The sequence below is a fragment of the Rhinoraja longicauda genome, chromosome 4, assembly GCF_053455715.1.
Source record: "Rhinoraja longicauda isolate Sanriku21f chromosome 4, sRhiLon1.1, whole genome shotgun sequence".
Taxonomy (NCBI): Eukaryota; Metazoa; Chordata; class Chondrichthyes; order Rajiformes; family Arhynchobatidae; genus Rhinoraja; species Rhinoraja longicauda.
Window position 1 is genome coordinate 57,149,325 of NC_135956.1, and position 23,389 is coordinate 57,172,713.

Consider the following 23,389-nt stretch of genomic DNA (forward strand, 5'->3'; position numbering starts at 1 on the left):
AGGAATAGGAAACTTCACTCTGTTTTGTTTGGAATGAGGGGTGGCTGTGAGCAGATGTTTAGGAAATGGAGGAAACGCGAGAGAAAGCTCCTTCAACCACAATAGATGGAGACATAAATCTGGAAAAGGGTTGAGAAGTGTCAGAAATAGTCCGTGAATTTGAGTGTGGGCTCGAAGATAGTCAGAAGGTGATAGAATGAATGTGTTCCCAATGGGAGTTATCATTGTAAAAATGTTGGAAGGTTTGCAAGATGTCCTGGACATAGGTGGGTAGTGATTGGTTGATAGGAGACAGGACAGAGTCAAAGGATGAAGAGGTGGGTTCAGTGGGGAAGAGGAGGCAGAAACAATAAGTCTCTCAGGACAGTCCAGTTTGTGGATCTTGGGTAAGAGATAGATGTGGGAAGTGCAGGATTGGGGCACTTAATTTTATTGTGAAATATAAGTATTACTAGCTCCAATTTATTTCCACATTAAGAGTTGAACCAAATCAGGCCCACCAATTCTCTGTGGGCCATCAAACACCCAATTTTACATTAGTTCTACTTTAACCTGCTTTATTAGTTGCATTAAGCAAAGTGCTGGAGGAATTAAACAGTTCAGGCAGCATTTGTAAAGGAAAGTAGGCAGCCAATGGTTTGGGTTGGGACCTTTAATCAATCTGATGAAAGGTCATGACCCAAAACCTCGTCTGTCCAAATGCCTCCACAGATGCTGCTCGAACCGGTGAGTTCCTCCAGCACTATGGATTTTTGCTCAAGATTTCAGCATCTGCAGTCTCTAGTTTCCATCTCTCTGTTTTATTGGTATGTAGGGGAGTGATAGAACTTGGGGAATTTTGTGAATGCAGAGAGAATAAAACATGTGATTAATGTAGGATTACTTTAAATAGGTGGTTTGTGATGTAGAGAGGAACTGCAGATGCTGGTTTAAACCGAAGATAGACACAAAATGCTGGAGTAACTCAGCGGGTCAGGCATCATCTCTGGAGAGAAGGAATGGGTGACGTTTTGGGTCAAGACCCTTCTTCGGACTAGTTAGGGGAAAGGGAAATGAGAGATAGAAACATAGAAACATAGAAAATAGGTGCAGGAGTAGGCCATTCGGCCCTTTGAGCCTGCACCGCCATTCAATATGATCATGGCTGATCATCCAACACAGTATCCCGTACCTGCCTTCTCTCCATACCCCCTGATCCCTTTAGCCACAAGGGCCACATCTAACTCCCTCTTAAATATAGCCAATGAACTGGCCTCAACTACCTTCTGTGGCAGAGAATTCCACAGATTCACCACTCTGTGTGAAAAAAAACTTTCTCATCTCGGTCCTAAAAGACTTCCCCCTTATCCTTAAACTGTGACCCCTTGTTCTGGACTTCCCCAACATCGGGAACAATCTTCCTGCATCTAACCTGTCCAACCCCTTAAGAATTTTGTAAGTTTCTATGAGATCCCCCCTCAATCTTCTAAATTCCAGCGAGTACAAACCGAGTCTATCCAGTCTTTCTTCATATGAAAGTCCTGCCATCCCAGGAATCAATCTGGTGAACCTTCTCTGTACTTCCTCTATGGCAAGAATGTCTTTCCTCGGATTAGGAGACCAAAACTGTACGCAATACTCCAGGTGTGGTCTCACCAATGCCCTGTACAACTGCAGCAGAACCTCCCTGCTCCTATTCTCAAATCCCCTCGCTATGAATGCCAACATACCATTCGCTTTCTTCACTGCCTGCTACACCTGCATGCCTACTTTCAATGACTGGTGTACCATGACACCCAGGTCTTGTTGCATCTCCCCTTCTCCTAATCGGCCACCATTCAGGTAATAGTCTGCTTTCCTGTTCTTGCCACCAAAGTGGATAACCTCACATTTATCCACATTATACTGCATCTGCCATGCCTTTGCCCACTCACCTAACCTATCCAAGTCACGTTGCAGCCTCCTAGCATCCTCCTCACAGCTAACACTGCCCCCCAGCTTCGTGTCATCCGCAAACTTGGAGATGTTGCATTCAATTCCCTCGTCCAAATCATTAATATATATTGTAAATAGCTGGGGTCCCAGCACTGAGCCTTGCGGTACCCCACTAGTCACTGCCTGCCATTCTGAAAAGAACCCGTTTATTCCTACTCTTTGCTTCCTGTCTGCCAGCCAGTTCTCTATCCACATCAATACTGAACCCACAATACCGTGTGCTTTAAGTTTGCATACTAATCTCTTATGTGGGACCTTGTCGAAAGCCTTCTGGAAGTCCAGATATAACACATCCACTGGTTCTCCCTTATCCATTCTACTAGTTACATCCTCGAAAAATTCTATAAGATTCGTCAGACATGATTTACCTTTCATAAATCCATGCTGACTTTGTCCAATGATTTCACCACTTTCCAAATGTGCTGCTATCCCATCTTTAATAACTGACTCTAGCATTTCCTCCACTACCGATGTTAGACTAACTGGTCTGTAATTCCCCGTTTTCTCTCTACCTCCCTTTTTGAAAAGTGGGGTTACATTAGCTACCCTCCAATCCTCAGGAACTACTCCAGAATCCAAAGAGTTTTGAAAAATTATCACTAATGCATCCACTATTTCTGGGGCTACCTCCTTAAGCACTCTGGGATGCAGCCTATCTGGCCCTGGGGATTTATCGGCCTTTAATCCATTCAATTTACCTAACACCACTTCCCGACTAACCTGGATTTCACTCAGTTCCTCCCTCTCATTTGACCCCCGGTCCCCTGCTATTTCCGGCAGATTATTTATGTCTTCCTTAGTGAAGACAGAACCAAAGTAGTTATTCAATTGGTCTGCCATGTCCTTGTTCCCCATGATCAATTCACCTGTTTCTGACTGCAAGGGACCTACATTTATTTTAACTAATCTTTTTCTCTTCACATATCTATAAAAGCTTTTGCAGTCAGTTTTTATGTTCCCTGCCAGTTTTCTTTCATAATCTATTTTCCCTTTCCTAATTAAGCCCTTTGTCCTCCTCTGCTGGACTCTGAATTTCTCCCAGTCCTCTGGTAGGCTGCTTTTTCTTGCTAATTTGTACGCTTCATCTTTTGTTTTGATACTATCCCTAATCTCCCTTGTTAGCCACGGATGCACTACCTTCCCTGATTTATTCTTTTGCCAAACTGGGATGAACAATTGTATTATTTTGCCAAACTGGGATGAACAATTGACATAGAGAGAAATAGAACAAATGAATGAAAAATATGCAAAAAAGTAACAATAATAAAGGAAACAGGCCACTGTTATTTTCGCTGAACACCTTCATTCAGTCGCTTCGACCCACCTGATCTCCCAGTTGCCAAAGACTTTAATTTCCCTTCCCATTCCCGCACTGACCTTTCTGTCCTAGGCCTCCTCCATTGTTAGAATAAGGTTAATTGCAAATTGGAGGAACAACATCTCATATTTTGCTTGGGCAACTTGCAACCCAGTAGTATGACTGAAATGACCCAGTAGAAATTTGATTTCTCTAACTTCAAGTAACTCCTGCACTCCCTCTCTCTCCATCCCTCCCCCACCCATGTCATACCAGGTTCCCGTTCTCACTTAGCAAACAGCTATCAATGGCCTGTTTCCTTTATCGTCATTAATTTTTTGCATATCTTTCATTCATTGTTCTTTATCTCTCTACGTAATTGTCTATATCTCTCATTTCCTTCTCCCCAGACTAGTCTGGGTTTGGATGCGAAACGTCACCCATTCCTTCTCTCTATAGATTCTGCCTGTCCCGCTGAGTTACTCCAGCATTTTGTGTCTATCTTCGGGCCTTTTTGCCATATATCTTTGTGACATTGAGAAACAAACCTAAATAATCTATAAATAACTGAGGAATAAGAACAGTATTGTCCAACGTGACAGGAAGATCTTTACCTCTCCCTGCCATCCCTCCTTAATATAATGCCCAAGAATTTATAATATGCATCTGCAGATTCGGTTAATAACTGAGTGTAGCTCTATCAACAGTACAGTACTGGGAGTGTAAACCTAGATTCTGTGCTCAAGGCTTCGGAATGGGACATGAAGCCACAGACTTCTGATTCAGGTGAATGGATGGAATTGAACAGAGGCTATGTTACCAAAGAGTCGTGCCTTCCTGTTTTAACTAGAACCTTCCGTTGAGAAAAACAAGTTCTGTTCTGCCAGTCCAGACAGGATTAACCTGTATATGTTGTTGATGTTGAAGTCACTGCCATGTAAAAAAAGAGGTGTCTTTGTTCAGTGGGTCTTATCCAGTTTGTGTCCACACTTGGGCAGTTAAAGCCAAGATAGCCAGCTGATTCTGATGCATATTGATTTTTCCACAGATGCTGCCTGACCCGTTGAGTGTTTCCAGGATTTTCTGCACTTTTTGTTAAATTTTATATTAGATTTTGGAGTAGTCCTTTCCATATTATATTTACTTATAGCACCAAATGGGGCCATTTGTCTGAGGTTAATATTCCATTCAAGCTCTTTCCCACATCCCTGCATCAAATTCCAATAACATGGTGGGCCAGATCACCTGCCCATGTCCTAGTGCTGCCGTCAAAATTATTCGTATTTCTTTGGGTGAGACCTGAAAGCTAGAACTAGAATTGACTTGGGCCGACCATGGCATCTTCTGTGCTCTCAGTGCTGCGGGCTGCTCTTGTTACACCAGTGGACTCTCTGTGGAGTCAAAAGTGGCAGAGCAGGTGTTTCAGTTGAGAAACTGCCTGTTGACCTAGTTAGACCTGTCACAAGTACAGTGGTTCCATTTAAATGAATGGGCAGAAATGACTGCCAGGTGAACAGTAAGTGAGACTTCTTTTTTGGTTTCATTGTTAGCTTAAATGTATTTGATTAAACGATACAGCATGGAGGCAGGCCCTTTGCCCCAGCGAGTCCACGTTAACCATCGATCACTTGTTCACACCAGTTCTATGTTATCTCAGTTTTGCATCCACTCCCAACGCATTGGTGGCAATTTATGGAGACCATGTTTTGGGGATGTGGGATGTGGGAGGAACCTGGAGGAAATACACATGGTCATGGGGAGAATGTGCAAACTCTGCACAGACAGCACCCAACGTCAGGATGAACCTGGGTCTCTGGTGCTGAGGCAGCAGCTCTACCAGCTCATAAGATCATAAGTGATAGGAGTGGAATTAGGCCATTCGGCCCATCAAGTCTACTCTGCCATACAATCATGGCTGGTCTACCTCTCCCTCTTAACCCCATTCTCCTGCCATCTCACCATTACCTCTGACACCCATACCAATCAAGAATCTATCTATCTATGCCTTAAGAATATTCACTGACTTGGCCTCCACAGCCTTCTGTGGCAAAGAATTCCACAGATTCACCACCCACCCTCTGACTGAAGAGCTGTGTCACTGTTGTCTAATTTTTTTTTTTATCCTTAATTTAGTTTTCTTGTAGTCCCTGAATGTTTCTGAATATGTGGGTGTGAAAAGCATTCAAACATTCAACATCAGATGATGAGCCTATGGATAGGGTATTACTGTCTGCCAGTACAGCAGGATGTTTATGCATGGGAGGCTCTTCGCTGTACTACATTGTTTAGGGCCATGGTCATGTATTCAGAGCCATCAGAAAGGCTGTCTCCATGACCTCTGCAGGAAGAAGCAGTTGGTCTAAAAGTGAATGACTGGTGACCTCGCCTAGGTGGATGTTTCCCCCCTCCTAGATTACTGAGCCCCGGGAGTACACTGTCGGCTTGTGTGTTGTGTACTGAGACACTGTGCACTATAAAAAGACTACTATTCCATAGTAGGTGCACTGATTGGCTTGATGTTTAACAAAACAGAAAGCCATGGAAAGCATTCAGTGGGTTAGGAAGCATTTATGGAAAGAGAAACGGTTATTTCAGATTGAAATTTCAGATTTGTCAAGAGGCCTAATATCTCCATAGACTGTGTGAGCTGGGATAGTTTTGATTGCTTGATGGGATTGGTGAAGAATTTGCCCCACTTTGTTTTCTCTTCATTGGCATTGCTTTTTTTCCAAGCCACCTCTTGACCGCTTTCTTTGGGGGGGGGGGGGGGGGGTTAGGTGAGAATACCAATGGGTATCTAAGTGTGATGCTCTGGATGTCATATGAGAGTGGCTAGTTTGATGGATTGGCTGAGGTTTCCCTGTTTATAAGAGGACCTTGCATGATGTTTACAAGCCAGAGTGCTCCAACCTTTAATTTGTACTTAGTCACTGAGTCCTACAGTGCGAAACAAAGCCTTTGGCCACTGAGTCCACATCAGCCATCAACCACCCATTAATACGAATCCTGCATTCATCCTATTTTTTATTCTCCCCACATTCTCATTAATTCCCCACAGATTCTACTATTCGCCTATGTGCTAGATTGTCCAATTAATCTACCAATCTGTATGTCTTTGGGATGTGAGAGGAAACCAGAGCACTTGGAAAAAATTATTGTTGGATATGAGATGTATGACTGGAATGGCTATTGTCTGAAATTGAGCCCTGAAGTGTTATGAGTATGACTGAAGAATGTGAGATTTTTGTGCTGGGCTGATTGAACACAGAACACGCAGTGAAAGAACAGGCCCTTCGACCTGCAATGTTTTTTGAACATAAACTAATCTCCACTGCCCATGTGATATATATCCCTGTCCAACTGTTGCATTACATGTGACTTTTAACATTAATCTGACGGATGGCTGTGTTGACTGCTGACAATGCCAAAACATGCACTTGAATATGTGTAAGTGAATGATGCACTGTGGAGGGTAAATTAATTTCACTTTCTTGTCGTTGACTCATTGGAAAGTGGGCATCTATGAATGCTTACAGGACTAGCTGGACCCTGTGGTCAAAGAGATTTCCTAGGCTTGTGCTTGGGTGAATTATAGACAATAGACAATAGGTGCAGGAGGAGGCCATTCGGCCCATCGAGCCAGCACCACCATTCAATGTGATCATGGCTGATCATACTCAATCAGTACCCCGTTCCTGCCTTCTCCCCATACCCCCTGACTCCGCAATCCTTAAGAGCTCTATCCATCTCTCTCTTGAATGCATTCTGAGAATTGGCCTCCACTGCCTTCTGAGGCAGAGAATTCCACAGATTCACAACTCTCTGACTGAAAAAGTTTTTCCTCATCTCAGTTCTAAATGGCCTACCCCTTATTCTTAAACTGTGGCCCCTTGTTCTGGACTCCCCCAACATTGGGAACATGTTTCCTGCCTCTAACGTGTCCAACCCCTTAATAATCTTATACGTTTCGATAAGATCTCCTCTCATCCTTCTAAATTCCAGTGTATACAAGGAATATCGCCTCCACTCGCTCTGCATAAAATTCACAAGATCCAGGTATTGCCAGCCTGTGGTCCCTGGATTCATATTCAGACGAGATTACTATGGGAACACGGTTACTGGAGATATGTCACATTAAACTTGCTTTGTACCACCATAACTTGGAATAAGGCAGCACCTTTAGGAAGTGGAAAATATGTGGTGAGGGCAGGGGAGGAAGACTTTAATCAGTATAATATTTTGAGATTTTCAATGGTTTGCTTAGGTGGGGCTGTATATCTTTATAGCAATTACATTTTCAGTTTGGTTCTGAGGGGAGAAAAGGAGAGATCTTATATGGTGGAGATAAAGAAGGGAATTGGTGTTGGTGTTGGGGAAAATGTCATGAGGTCATAAGTGATAAGAGCAGAATTAGGCCATTCGGCCTATTAAGTCTACTCCGCCATTCAATCATCGCTGATCTCCAGTATCTTTCCATCTGAACCCCATTCTCCTGCCTTCCCATAATCCCTGACACCCGTACTATTCAAGAATCTATCTCTGCCTTAAAAATATCCATCGATGGCCTCCACAGCCTTCTTTGGCAAAGAATTCCACAGATTCACCACCCTCTGACTAAAGAAATTCCTCCTCATCTCCTTCCTAAAGGAACACCCTTTAATTCTGAGGCTATGTCCTCTAGTCCTAGCCTCTTCCACTAGTGGAAACAACCTCTCCACATCCACTCTATCTGAGCCTTTCACTATTCGGTAAGTTTATTGTTGTTGTATACAGCAGGAGGTTGTTATAGACAAACAGGGACCCATCTTTTACTTCCACCTGTCTGAGGAAGATCATGAAATTGTCACAATTGGGCATTCTTGAGATCTGTGGTAGGAGAGTTATTTTAATGTCAACAGCCACTCCGTCTATTTGATGGCAAATGTCAGGTCAAAGATGATTGGATAAAGGGTTCAAAGTATATTGAAACCTTTCAAGTGCTGACAAGCCAGTCATTGAAACCTTATCCTTTACAATCTCTGATAATAAGTGAATCATTGACTAGTTTTGAATGCCTACAGTATGCACTCCCTCATGGATGTTGCTCTAAATATGTGCAATAAAAAAACTCAGGAGGTTGGGTAATGTATGTTGAGAGAGAGAGAGAAAAACACCTAATGTTTTGATCATTGACCTTCCAACTGTTTAGTTGGAGGCAAGATGAGCTGGTCAGGTTTAGTATCTGTATGACACAAAGTGCTAGAGTAACTGAGGGCCAGGCAGCATCTCTGGAGAACTGAAGGACTCTTCTTCAAACTGAAGGGACCTGACCCGAAACATCACCTATTCAGGCTCTTCAGAGCTGCTACCTGACCTACTGAGTTACTCCAGAACTTTGGGTCTTTTTATGTAAGATAGCATCTGCAGTTCCTTGATTCTATTCTGTAATTGTGTGGTTAACCAAACTGGGTCCCTAATGGGGTACATTTGCTCTTTGTCATGTTGCTGGAGATTTACATAACTCATTGGTTATAGAAGCAAAAATGCTTCTCCGAATGCCTTGGATTTTTTCCTACCATATTAAAAATGATTTTGACGTCAGCTGCTGCTGTTGATGTCGACGCCTGTCTCGGTATGATGTTGGAGGCTCTCTGGAAATGAGCACACACACTACTGCTGCACTGAACGAGAGGTGCACTGTCCAAAGTGACATTTGTCAGCTAAAACATTAAACTTAAGCTGTACCCTCCTCCTTGGGAGGAAGTAAAATATCCCATGGTACTGTTCTGAAGAGTAGAGATGTTTCCTCCAGTAATATTTATTTTCCAGCCTTTATATATTCTATGTAAAAGATGATCAGTTTGTGGGACCATTTAATGCTTTGAATTAAATGGACTGTATACATCCTGCATTTGATCATTAAATTATTTCTTGACATTTTGAAGTATGCTTTATTATTTGTTGTTTTTTTTTAACACAGTACTTGAAAATGTATGTATCTTAGTAAATACTGTATTTTTTTTGTTTTTTTTCTCTTTCCAGATAAGAAGATATTTTGGGAGCAAACGTGTTCCAACTTTTCCACCTAAGAGTTATCTTGCACAAACTGAGTCCATGGCTGAAGAAAGAAGACTTCAATTACAGTCATATCTTCAAAAAGGTAGCTCCATGAGTCTGAGGTCGGGGAGAAATCCTTAAACATAGACTGGAGTGACTCAAACAATATAATGCATGCTGAGAAGAGAAATCTGGAGATCAGAATGGGACTCCCCTCCCACTCTGAACATAGACAAGCACTCATTATGTGCATGCAGATGTGTTGGTGCACACACATGCATACTCTTTTTACTTATTCACTATGCTACATATGAAAAGAATCATATGCAAGATGAGGACACAAAAAATATTGCAGGTGCTGGAATCTGGAGCAAAACCCAAACTGCTGGAGAATTCAGCAGGTTAAGCAGCATCACTAGAATTTAAAAAAGGACAGTCAATGTTTCGACAGGATTGCTGGAAGTCCAGTACAGTGGAAGGGTCTCAACCTGAAGTGTTGATTGTCCTTTTTTACTCCAAAGAATGCTACCTGACATGCTGAGTTTCTCCGACAGTTTGTCACCTGCAAAGTGACTGGTTTGGAAGTCATGCAACCATTTCCCAAGAATAATTTTTAGTCGAAGTTTAATAAAAGTAAGAACTAAGATATGTTTTCTTTAAGAAAGTCAATGGACATGAAACTGGTCCGTAAATTGAGCTAATTTTTGATATTATGATTGTGAATATTATCTTGCTGGCAACAGGATTCAAGCATAGTTCATTTCAAAGGGACTCCTTGGTTCTGCTGGTTGTGGGAATTTCTGTTCAGTTTAGAGATACATCATGGAAACAGGCCATTCGACCCACCGAGCCCACACCGATCAGCGATGCACCAGTTCTATCCTACACACTAGGAATAATTTACAGAAGCAATTAACCTACAAACCTACATTTCTTAGGAATGTGGGAAGAAACTGGAGCGCCTGGAGCCAACCCTGCTGTTCCTGAAACATCCATACAGGGGCGCCAGTGTGACTCTGCCTACTGCATGTTTTGCCTCCTTCAATGTCTGTGTGCTCACTAAGCTTTCAGCACCAAAGCCGTTTCCATAAGCAGGTCTGCATCTCCTGTGAACTGGAACTTGTGTAGTTTATGTGGCTAAGAATGTCACAGTTAAATAGTACATCTTGTTTTCATTTACACATAGCGAAGAGGTGAACTATTCCACCATAATTATTCTTTCTCTGTGTGAAAGCATTACAGTGACTGACCACACACTGCAAGTTTATTGATCTTAAATGTATGTAAAGCAAAAGCCACTGACAAAGCTGTTTGGTAACTAGCTATCAAAGGGGCATTTCAGAGCTGAAGCATTTTCAGAAATTTTAAATTATCCGAGCTCAGTCATGTAGTGAAGTGCATGGAAACAAATGCTTTGGCCCACCAAACCCATGCTGACCATCCAGCTCCCAATGACACTAATCCCTATGCCTCTCAACCTTCATCCAACCACACACATACAGGGGTAATCCACAGTGGCAAATCAACCCACCAAATCAACCATCTCTGTGATGTGGATGGAAACCCGAGCACCCAGGTTGGATTTCCCTCACTGTTGCGGCACGAAACACAGCAATTGAATGAGAATTAAGAGCTTGCTAGGCCTCGTGCAGCCCGAGGGATCTTTGGATGCAGAGATGCCAAATCAGAGTGGGATACTTGAAATTGCAGTGAATGAAACATAATTTCTAGTGTCTGTTACCAACAACACCTGCACATCTAGTTTTGCAGACCTATTTCAGCTTGATGGCTGGCTTATTAGAATAATGACTAAAGATATAACCTTGCATTCTCTGACATTTGCTGGATTGAAATTGACATATATAATCCTCGATTTTTAGCTTCACCTACCCATTGTTAAAATGACAATGGCGGGTAACAACGTGCATGTTTGGAGGCTGCATCTGTCATTTTTTAATGTTAAACCACCATGATCAATGTGTTTGTCGTGGGCGTGTGAGCTTGGCAGATGTCTTCACTGACAATACCTGTGTGCAATACACATAACAATGGGACGACACACGAGAAATGACAGGAAGACCCCATTAATAATAATGATCCCGACAGTGTGAAACTGCTGAACAAGACGCGCTGCTCCATAAACATGAGCCTCCTCTCTCTACTGGTGCTTCATATGTGCCCCACCGCAAATGTAATATAACTTGTAAGTTCCATCTAAACGCACAATACTGGAAAAACCTTTTAATTGGGCACCATAAATAGATGCTGAATTTAAAGTATCTATGAAGATACATGAAACAGCAGATGCTGGAATCTTGAACAAAAAAATTAAGTGCTGGAGGAACCCAGTGGGTCAGGCTGCATCTGTGGAAGGAATGGGCATATGTCGTTTTGGATTGGGACCCTTCTTCAGACCAATTGGAGTAGGGGGAGAGAAGTGGGGCAGGAAAAAGCCAGGCAAGGGATAGCTGTATACAGGTGAGAGGGTGGGAGTGACTGGCAGATGGGTGGAGTAATTGACAAAGGTTATAGATGTATAGGAGACAAAAGGGTGTCAGATAAAGGAAAGAAGGAGGGGTGAAATGTAAAATAAGTAGGGATGTAGGTGGAAGAAGGGGGAGAGAAAAGAGGGGGGGGGGAATAAAAGGAAGCTGTGAGATTCTGGGATGGGAGATGAGCGTTCGAAATAGTGGAAAGGACCAAGGTAATTCAGGAGGTGAGATAAATGTGTACGCACCAGAGTGGGGAAGGGGTATGGGTAAGGAGGGGGAAGAGGTTGTTATTTGAAATTGGAGAATTTGATGTTCATGCCATTGGGTTGTAAGCTACCCAAGCGGAGTATGAGATGCTGTTCTTCCAGCTCGAATGTGGCCTCGCTTTGGCAATGGAGGAGGCCAAGGCTTCCTGACTGCCTAAGATGCCATGCACTATCATGACATGCCCAAATGAAGTGTCCCAAATCAAAACATTGTCTATACATTCCCTTCACAGATGCTGTCTGACCCACTGAGTTCCTCTGGCACTTTGTTTTTGATATCATTCATCTGGATGAGGGAGATTTCCCCAGACTAGATTTAAAGTAAACAACATAAGGATATTAATGTTAAAATACTAACTGAAAACACTTATCAATACAATGGATTAGACAGTATGTGTGTGGAAAAAAATAGTCAAGCTTTCAAGTCAATGATCTATCATCCAAATATTTATATCAATATTTTCTTCAAGAAACTGAGTAGATTGTATCATTTTCCAAAGGAATGCAGTTCATTAATTTTCAGCAAATTCTTCATTGCAACCTCTTTGTCCCTTATCTGAGATGCAAAACTATTGAATAATTTACAACTTTATTTTATAATTGTGATTATGCAGAAACAAGACCAACTGCTAAATATTCATATTCTTGACTTTGCAGTTGGGGAGGATCCTGTTATAAGTGTCAGTGAAATATTCACCACTTTATTAAAAAAAGCGCAACAGGTAGGAACAATTTTTGAATGATGCAAGTTCACAGTAAATGTATGCAAAGTAATGAATGAATGCATGTTTATTGGCCAAGTATGCATATACAAGGAATGTGCCTTGGTGCTCCGCTCACAAATGACAACACAAACATACAGTTAACAATTAAGAATAAAGCATAACCGCATCAAAACAATAAGGATACAACATTATGTGGGTACCCTAAACATGTAGGTGAAAATAAACCAGAGCAAAAAGACTACAGACTGATTATTGAGTAGAACTATCACTCGTGGAAAAAAGCTGCTTTTATGTCTAGCTGTGGCTACTTTGACAGTCCGGACTCGCCTTCCAGAGGGAAGTGCTTCGAAGAGTTTGTGGCCAGTGAGAGGGGTCAGAGATGATCTTGCCCGCTCGCTTCCTGGCCCTTGCAGTGTACATTTCGTCAATGGGGGGAAGGTTGCAGCCACCAACCTTCTCAGCTGTGCGAACGATCTGTTGCAGCCTCCGGATGTCGTGCTTGGTGGCTGAGCTAAACCAGACCATGATAGAGAAGGTGAGGATGGACTCAATGATAGCAGGATAGAATTGGACCATCATTGCCTGTGGCAGATTGTGTTTCTTCAGTTGCCGCAGGAAGTACATCCTCTGTTGGGCCTTAGTGAAGTAATTCACTAAGTGTATGCATACCAAAATAATTCTTCCCATATCCATGATGTTGCAAAAGGCATTCAAATTTAAAAAAAAAAGAAATGTAAATGCTGGAAAACTCTAATGAAAATTGAAAATATAGGAAACACTCAGCGAGTCAAGTCAAGAGTATTTTATTGTTACATGTCCCAAAACACAGAATAGGGTGGCACGGTGGCGCAGTGGTAGAGTTGCTGCTTTGCAGTGCCAGAGACCCGGGTTTGATCCTAACTATGGGTGCTGTCTGTACGGTGTTTGTATGTTCTCCCTGTGTCCTGTGTGGGTTTTCTCTGGGAGTCCCGGTTTCCTCCCACACTCCAAAGACGTACAGGTTTGTAGGCTAATTGGCTAGGTAAAATTGTAAATTGTAACTAGTCTGTGTAGGATAGTGTTAGTGTGCAGGGATTGCTGGTTGGCACGGACTCAGTGGGCCAAAGGCTCTGTTTCCGCGCTGTATCAAAAATAAATAAACAAACAATAATAGTGCAAAGTCAAAAATAATGCCCCCCAGTCTATGTCGTTTGGAGCTTATTTGGAGGTTGTAGTGTTTTAATAGCCAAGAAGAAGCTGCTCCTGAACCTGGATGTTACAGGTTTTAGGCTCTTATACCACCATCTCGATGGCAGGAGTGAAATGAGAGTGTAGCCAGGGTGGTGTGAGTCTCTGATGATGACTTATTTTTTAAGGCAGTGACTCTTATAAATCCCTTCAATGGTATGGAGGTCAGTACCCATGATGGACTAAGTAGTGTTCACCACTTTTTGCAATCTTCTTCGTACCTAGGCTTTCAAGTTGCTGACAAAAGCCATAATGCAACCAGTCAATATGCTCTCTACTGTACACCTGTAGGTGTTGAAGCGAGTATTTGTTGATATGCTGAATCTCCTCAATCTTCCCAGGAAGTAGAAGTGTTGATCGGCTTCCTTTATGATTGTATCAATGTGCCGGGTCCAGCACAGATCTTCAGAGATGTGCACGCCCAGAAATTTTAAGCTTTCGACTCTCCACCACCATCCTGTCGATAAAGACAGGTTTAGGGATCATCATCCTTCCTCTTCCAAAGTCCATTATTGGTTCCTTGGTCTTACTGATGTTGAGAGCAAGTTTGTTGTTCTGGCACCATTTGATCAGTTGATTGATCTCTTTCCTATACTCTGACTCATCATCCTCTGTAATTCGTCCAACAACAGTGGTGTGGTTGGCGAACTTGAAGATGGAATTGGAACTATGTCTGGCTACACAATCGTTGGTATAGAGTGAATTGAGCAGGGGGCTGAGCATGCAGCCTTGAGGTGCACCGGTGCTGATGGTTATTGAGGAGGATGTTTGCTGCCAGTGAAGAGGAAGTGTTACATATTTGATTAATTTTTGGATGCATTTTCCATGTAAAATGGATGGAGGGGTCTGTAATGAGAGATCAGTATTAGTCGGACGTATTTGGACCATTGCAATCCCTGTTAATGCCAGGAATCACTGGGACTCTGGTGGGTAGCACTGTAGAATATAAGGATAATGGGTTGTTCCAAGAGGAGGAAGTGGGAGGAAAGTGAATTGAGCAGGATAACGTGAGTAGATGAGTGTATAAAAGAGAGATATGGATTCATTTTCCTTGGGAGGGAAGAGCTAATGGGGGCCCTCGGAGATATGCAAAATTAGGAGGAGTCATAGACAGGTTAGATGGTAGAAAAGTTTTCTGTATTAGACACGTAAAATTGGAGGGCATAATTTAGGGTAAGAGAATTAGAAAGGAGTGCAGGAAGGTTTCTTAGAGGGCTGTTGGAATCTGGAACTTTCTGATGAATGGGTGTTGAGGCAGGTACCTTCATAATATGGAAGTATGTGGATGAGCTCTTGAATCACCAAGGAACAGAAGGCTATGCTTTAGGGCTAAATTGAGGAGTAATTACGTTAGATTAGATTTGCATACAGCAAAATAAGTAGTCAACGCACTGATTTGATGCAAGAAATGAGTGTGGAAATTTGGAAGAAACCATTTTCTCTTTGGAGGAATCGAGAACAAAGTAGTCATAATATTAAAATAAGGCCTTGGGTGCTGTCAAGAAGTACTAGGTCACACAAAAGATGGTATGGACATAGGAGTCCTGCTCTCCATGTTTCCCCCCCCACTTCCTGTCCTCAACACCACTTGCAAGCTGAAAGTTTTGGAACTGAGAATGATGGATTTTTCTAGGTATGCATATTACTGGTTCCAGGACTGTTATGGTTGTAGGACTGTTAATAAGCGTTGGACTAGCTGTGATCAGTTTGCATGGGTTTGAACATACATGTCAGCTCTTTGAGCTGTTTAAATAGAGTAATCATGATGAGTATTCTCTTTGAGGGTGGCACACTACCTCAGAGGGCTGAGGGTGGCACACTCTACCTCAGAGGGCTGTGGGGGCTCAATCATGAAGTATTTAAAGTGGGGTAGATAGATTTTTGATAGGTATGTAAATTGAGATTATGGGGAGCAGGCACAGAAGAGGAGTTGAGGCTGGAGGAAAATCACCATGACATTATTGAATAGTTGATCAGACTCGAGGAGCCAAATGGCCTATGGCTGCTCTATTTTCTTGTGTTCTTATCAGGTGGAATACAAGAAATATTGTTCGTAAGACAACTTGTAGCATTTTGGAGTATTGGATTCAATACAATTACAATGAAGTTGTGTTTCATTAAAGGTGGTTGAAATATGTTTTACTGGGTTGTTTTTTTTGGCCCTTTAGTCTAGAGTGGGATGGGTTATTTGGATGGGGGAAAGCGGTTGGCTGTTATTCTGGTGTGTAAAGAGCTTTGACTCCACATACTATAACTTTTTCTCAGGAAACTTTGCGTTGTAATGTAAAATTATCTGAAGAAAGCAGTCCAGTACTTAAGTACACTTCCAGTTGTTATATTGTTGAGATATAATTTAGTTAGAGATACAGTAAGGAAACAGGGCCTTTGGCCGACCGAGTCCGCACCGACCAGCAATCCCCACACATCAACACTATCCTACACACACTAGGGACAATTTACATTTATACCAAGCCAATTAACATACAAACCTGTACGTCTTTGGAGTGTGGGAGGAAACCAAAGATCTCCGAGAAAACCCACACAAGTCACGGGTTGAACATACAAACTCATTCCAGACAAGCACCCGTAGTCAGGATAGAACCCGGGTCACTGGCGCTGTAAGGCAGCAACTCTACCGCAATTCCACCGTGCTGCCTTGGTTGCTTAGAAGAAATATGAAAGCCTGTCTCTGCACCTTTGAGACCAGAACACCACTGAGCTTTTTGCAATTTTCATTGCAGGAAACATTTAAAATGCATCCTCGAGTTATCGTCTTGGAGATTCTTCTTGCAGACAGAAATAAGCTTCTAATTGACACCCATACATACGACTCAGCAGAGAGGATGCTTATGGTAAATATTATTCTTAATAAATCTGGGGATGGGAAAATGTATGTTGTACAGCTTGAAAGGGCAGGGAAGTGACTGAAATAATCTCATAGCTTCTCAGCAGCAAGCAATCCCACAAATTCCTTGTCTGTAGTGATATTGCTGCAGTCATATAAAAGGCATCAAGCAGAGAACTTTTGCTCTCCCTACGGATTAAAAAAAAATTCCATTGCAATATTTCAGAGGAGCAAAGTTCTCACTGTTGTCTTGGCCAAAATTTATTGCTTAATCAACATTACTGACAAGGATTATCTGGTTATTATTTGTGGGGTCTTGCTGGATGGAAATTGATAATCTTGTTTCTACTATTACAACAGTGACTGCATTTCCAAACGACTTAATTAACGAGAGCACAGTGGAAAATCCCTAGGGAATGGAGGATGCTATCGAAACATGTCTCTTTACTTGTAGTTCGTCATCATACCATATGATACATGTTCTCCAGCAACTCAGTGGGTGATCTTCTTGCTTTTGTTTCATTTATTACAGAGAATAATGATTTCATTATGCAATTGAAAGGCTCTCAGCATAAAAGCAGATGCCAGTGCCATCTAATTTTCTACAAACTAAACTGAGTTATTTTGGAGGCTGAGAATAATTGCTGGACCAGATTTGTGTACTTGATTTGCATGTTAAACATTGGGACTTGTTTTTAACTAAAAAAGGAAATTTTATGGAATGAAAATTCCCAGCTGGGTGTCATCAATGTGCTCTTCAGACAAAACAGTTGTGCTGGTTTGAAACTTTGTCATGAGCGTTGTGGAACTTTCACTTATATTGCCACTTAGTCTAAACTGCAAAGATTGTTGACAGGCAGGCATAATAATCTGCACATGCTGGAATCTGTAGCAAGAAGGGAGAGCTACTGGAGGAAGGCAGCAGGTCAGGCAGCATCTGTGGAGGGAAGTGAACTAGTGGACCTTTTGGGTTGAGACCCTTCACATTGACTGAAAGTAGGGACTGGGAGTATTTAGTATAATGAGGAGGGAGAGATGGGGCAAGAGCTAACAAGCAATAGGTGGAGAGAGGTGAGGAGGGTTTAGGGTTGCCAACTTCCTCACTCCCAAATACAGAACAAGGTGATGTCACCGCCCCATGTGACCTCACCCAGCCAGTGGCCACTGCTCCCGCTCCACCATTGGCGGCCTCCCGAGCCGGGAGGCAGGTTGATACGCGACCTCCGTTAGGCGACGCCTGGGCCTATACTGTCCGGAGATAGACACAAAATGCTGGGGTAACTCAGCGGCTCAGGCAGCATCTCGGGAGAGAAGGAATGGGTGACGTTTTGGGTCTCGACCCAAAACGTCACCCATCTTCTGCTGGACCTCCATGAGGCAGGCGGCGAGGACTTCACCATGGATGACGAGGGGGACGAAAGAATCCACAAACTGAAGGAGAAGGCGAAGAAGAGGAAGGGTCGAGGATTTGGCTCCGAGGAAGGTGCTCGATCCAGGCTGCGAGAAGATTGTAATTCCTTGAAGCAAGACGGCGACGAGCCAGGCCCTTAACGTTGGGTGGAGGGGTGGATCCTGTTGGAGACCGGGGTCCACGAGGAAGCCACCGAGGAGGACATCCACGGTAAGTTTGCCGAGTACGGTGAGATCAAGAACCTGCACCTCAACCTGGACCGGCGCACCGGCTACCTCAAGGGCTATGCTCTGGTGGAGTACGAGACCGACAAGGAGGGGCAGGCGGCAATGAAGGGTTTGAGCAGGTCGGAGCTGACCGCGCAGCCCATCAGCGTGGACTGGGGCTTCGTCAGGGGGCCCCCTAGGAGCAAGAGGTGGAGTGGCCGCAGGGGAAGACAGAGCCCGGAGCAGAAGCGTCACTGAGCCGGGCCGGAGTGCGGAGCGACCGGTGGGATGGAGCGGCCCGCACCGCGCCGGGGACACAGATACGCCCGCAGATCGCCGTGCCCAAACTGAGCCGTGCGTTACAGGGGCCGTTTAATCTCAGTCGGGACTGTCGTGGATCTGGGGAGAGGGTGGGGAGGGAAGGGTAAGGTTGGCTTGTGCAAAACAACACTTAGAAATAGAGCATTTTAGTTTTTTTTAAAATCTTCAGTGTGAAGAAGGGTCTTGACCCGAAACGTCGCCCATTCCTTCTCTCCCAAGATGCTGCCCGTCCCGCTGAGTTACTCCAGCATTTTGTCTCTACCATCGATTTCAACCAGCATCTGCAGTTTTTTTCCTTAAGTGTCCGGGCCCCCCCCGCCCCCCCCCCCCCCCCCCCCCCGGCCTAATACGGGACAAACCAATTAAGCCCAAAATACGGGATGTCTCGGTTAATCCAGGGCAGTTGGCAACCCTGGAGGGGTTGATTAGCAGATAGTGGCTGAGGGAGGTAATGATGGGAAAAGCAAGAGGCTCGCACAACAAAGGCTGCAGGTGAAGAGTGAAACTGAATGGGGGGTGGTGGCAGATGGCAATAACAGTGAGGGGAGATGGGAATGGCTTACCCCATTCCTCCCTCTGTTGTTGCCATCTGCCACCGCCCCTCATTCAGTTCCCTCCTTCACCTTGCTCTCTTATCAGATTCCAGAATCTGCAGCCTTTGTTCTTGACTCATTACCTCCACCTGACCTTCCACGACCTGATTGACGACTTCAATGACCTCCGATCTCTTCCACCGGCGCCCCCAATGACCGCCGCATCGACCTCGTCGATCGCTGCCGGGTTCACTCGTGACGCCTCAGAGTCCCAGAGTCCGGCCGCAGGGATCCGCTGCCCGGCTTCTTCAGTGCCTGCTGGGAGGTGTCTGCCGCTCGCGGCCTCCTGGGAGGCGGTTGGGTGGTCTGGGAGGCTGTGTGCTCCTTTCACCTGTCAATCTGCGCTTCTTTGTGCCCCTTGATGCATCAGTGCCACTTCAACTGCTGCTCCTCAGCTTTGAGTGGTCACGTATCAGGAGCTCCCACACGTCAGGGATTCCCAAGGGTCATTGGGGATATTCACCTGGTGATCTGTGGAGGATGCTCCCAAAGAGCAGTTAACATTGGAAAATTGTGGGAAGGGATAGACTTGTGGACTTTGGTGCAGGTTTGAACACTTTGCTTCATAAACAGTGATGGCTTGAATGTACGTTGGAAGCACGCACGATTTACTTACCCTAATGCCCATGCTATTTGAATTGTTAATAAGGAGGGGGAATGGAACTAATGGGCTGAATGGCCGCTTGCTGTGTCTAAGGAACTAACTAATAGCTAAGGAATCTTCTCTTGCAAAGTCAAATTGAGAATCTTAATTCTATTAGTTCTTTAAACGGCTTTTATTTCTGCACCAAATGTTCTACAGTAACAGTGATTATATTTTTTCTCCCAAAGATTGCAGCTGAGAAAATTGAATTGTCAAGGCAATTTTTGGAATACATTGCCTTGTATCTTGTTTGTGAAGATACTAACGGAGGATACACTGGTGAGTTCAAAATTTGTTTCACTTCATAAGGTAGTCAGGATGCAGTCTTCATGAGAGAAGCATCAACGTAGGAGGTGAAAGGACATTTACAATATGTCCAAGATTCCCTGCAGGAAATTCTGCCTGGTCTGTTTCGCTCTCCCCCCCCCCCCCCCCCCCCCCTACCACTCTCCCCGTGAAGAGTAACTTTTAATTGCAACAGACCACTCAATTAATGCAATCAATGTTTCTTGGCTTTCTGACATCAATTTCTGATGCATTGATGCCTATTGCAGTCATTACACCACACCAGACTTTCAAGAGTATTTTTGCATTTCTCAATTTGATCTTTTAAAAGCAGGAACTGAAACGGCAATATCTGGATTATTCAATTTACTGGCAATTCATCCGATTTCTCCACATTTGTCTTGATTGTCTTGCAAATTATTTCCGAGTTTCACAATGTCCATCAATTTTTATCATATTGATTCAAGAACTGATCAAAGTCTGGCCTAGGGTTGCATAACCTATTCTAATGCAGAACTACCAAAACCTCTCCCATTGAGCTACTTCCTCTGAATATGCTGGCTCATGCACATTGCACATACATTTGCCGGAATCCCTGTCTTTCACCCCTATTTTCAAACTTCTGAATACTGCATTTATGTTTAGCACTTTCCTTGGCTCAGTGCAATGACTCACACTTCTGAGATGGAAGTAAATTCCAGAGCTAGAGACTTAACCACACAACTGAGGATAACTGTGAAATGAGAGATGAGGCAGAGCTTTCAGCCAAGGCACTAAACAGTTATTCAATGGTACTTTATTGTCACGTGTTTCGAAGTACAGTGAAATTCTTTTTTTTCATGCAGCTCAGTGGCAATCCTAGTATACATTAGGCACAATCATAGAAACATAGAAAATAGGTGCAGGAGGAGGCCATTAGGCACTTCGAGCCAGCAACACCAATCATTGTGATCATGGCTGATCATCCACAATCAGTAACTTGTGCCTGCCTTCTCCCCATATCCCTTGATTCCATCACACTAAGTTCAAGAGTACTTAGTATCGTGAACTAAGGTACTGAGTTCAGTATCTTAATTCAAGATGCATCACACTCTGTCTATACCCGAGTCATCACTTTTAAGGTGTCATCTTGTACCGTTCAAGTTTGAGATTTTAAAAATGTTAAGAGTCTTAACTCAGCTGCTGGCAGCAGCTCTGGGTTGGAGTTGCAGGTGTTGGCCTGGCCATGAGATTTGTTGACTACCTCCACCGCTGCTCTGCCGCTGCAGACCACATCCGTTTCCAGCGCTCAGCCACCGGGAGCGGTGCCCAATCTACTTGAGCCCCAGGCTGCTTCAGGGCCTCCAGCGGCCCACTCCGCCTCCTCAACACCGGCCCATGAATGTGCCGTCCTTTGACTCCGACTGCCATCAGTCAGCCTCTGTGCCCCGGAGTGTCTCCCGCAGCCAATTCAGGAAGCCTCTGAGGGCACTGGAGGTAAGCCCCAAGCCCAATCACTGGCATCAATCTTTTCGTCCATGTGCTGCTGCTGCCATCTTGAAGGGTTCACCTAAACCTAATGGCCATCCTAGGTGTATGCAAGCAATTCCATCATTTACTGGGAGATCATGGTCGAGCTGCTGCCACATACTCCAGAAGCCCAGGTTCAATCCTGACCTCCCAAGGTGTCTCTGTAGTTTGTTCGCTCTCCCTGTGACTGCATGAGTTTAACACAGATGCTTCAGTTTCCTCACACATACAAAAATATGCCAATAGGCAGGTTAATTTGATACTGGTTGAATCTAGGAAGAATTAATGGGAACGTAGAGAAAATAAGTATTGGTATTGATTTATTATTGTCATGCACACTGATACAGTAAAACAAATTCTTTTTCTGCGTGCTATCCAGGCAAATCTTGCCATACTCGAGTACATCAGTTAGTGCGAAAGAGAAAATAAATAAAATACAGTATATAGTATTACAGCTACAAAGAGAGTGCAGGTAAAGGCTCGAGTGTAAGGCCGCAGCAGAGTAGATCGGAAGATTGGGCAGTTTATCCTTGGCGTATGAAAGATCTGCTCAAGAGTCTGATAACAGCGAGGATGAGGCTTGAATCAGGTGGTATGTGGGCGAGGATTGGGTTGGGGAAAACGGATGTTTGATAGAGGGCGTGAACTAGCTAGGCGAAAGGACATGTTTCCATGTTGAATTCTATGTGACTGCCTCAGCAGGTTTCCCTGTCAGGCATTTTATGCAATCCTGAGAGATATCATGAACAATACCCACAAGTGGAACTTTCTTATCTCCAAAAGACAACAGCTTAGAACTTCTGATATGTGTTGCAGTTTTCTTTCAGAACTACACATCTACACATATCAAAATATTTTTATATTATTTCCCCAAAGAGTGTATTTTCCTTAAAAGATGACCAGTCACCTCCAGTTGCAAATCTCTACGATGTATTGATGTAGTTTCCATGTGTTTAAAAAATAAATGGTGCAATTCTCCAAGCAACTACATTTGGACTGTTACTGGAAAAATAGAGCTTGCTTTATCAAGAAGTATAACCGGTGGGGTACCCACTCGTACAAGTAAGTCCCTCTTCTAGACAGCTTCTGGCATTGATTTTCCTGCATACATTTCAAACTGGTCCCCTGTTTTGACCCCTATCCCCATTTCCATCCACACCCCCAAACTCTCCAATATCCAGATCAAGACCCCAATATCTCCCATCACCCCTAAAAAAAAAGTACCAATCTCCTAAACATTCAAAATTATTGCTAATAAGAAAATCATTTTTTTAATTATCAAAAATTAAATAAGAACTTGTGAACAATTAGAAATTCAACAAATATGGCTAATAGTTATTGTCCTTCAGCCATTACTCTTTACTGACATAAATGGTGTTAATGCTCCTGTGCCTATGATAATCCAGTGCAGATCAAGTAAACAGGTTTTTTCCTGTGTGTAGACTCATTGGGAATCTAATGTTAGAGTGCAGTTTGCAAAACCCCTGCAATAAGTTTCAGACAAGCTTGGGATGTCCATGTTCATGCAGAAATTCTCAACAGTTCCATTTGAATGAATG

The 23,389-nt window shown here is 43.5% G+C and overlaps 1 protein-coding gene and 1 pseudogene across 1 annotated transcript in view; both read left to right on the top strand.

Annotated features, from left to right (window-relative positions):
* Positions 1-23,389, top strand: part of LOC144593162 (sorting nexin-31-like) — a 90,750-nt gene that overhangs the window by 8,457 nt on the left and 58,904 nt on the right. The window contains exons 3-6 of the mRNA XM_078398644.1: positions 9,293-9,410; positions 12,723-12,787; positions 16,759-16,869; positions 20,225-20,315. Of these exons, the coding sequence (XP_078254770.1) occupies positions 9,293-9,410; positions 12,723-12,787; positions 16,759-16,869; positions 20,225-20,315 (385 nt within the window). The remainder of the gene's footprint in view (positions 1-9,292; positions 9,411-12,722; positions 12,788-16,758; positions 16,870-20,224; positions 20,316-23,389) is intronic.
* LOC144592537 (RNA-binding protein 8A pseudogene) lies at positions 16,898-18,737 on the top strand (annotated as a pseudogene).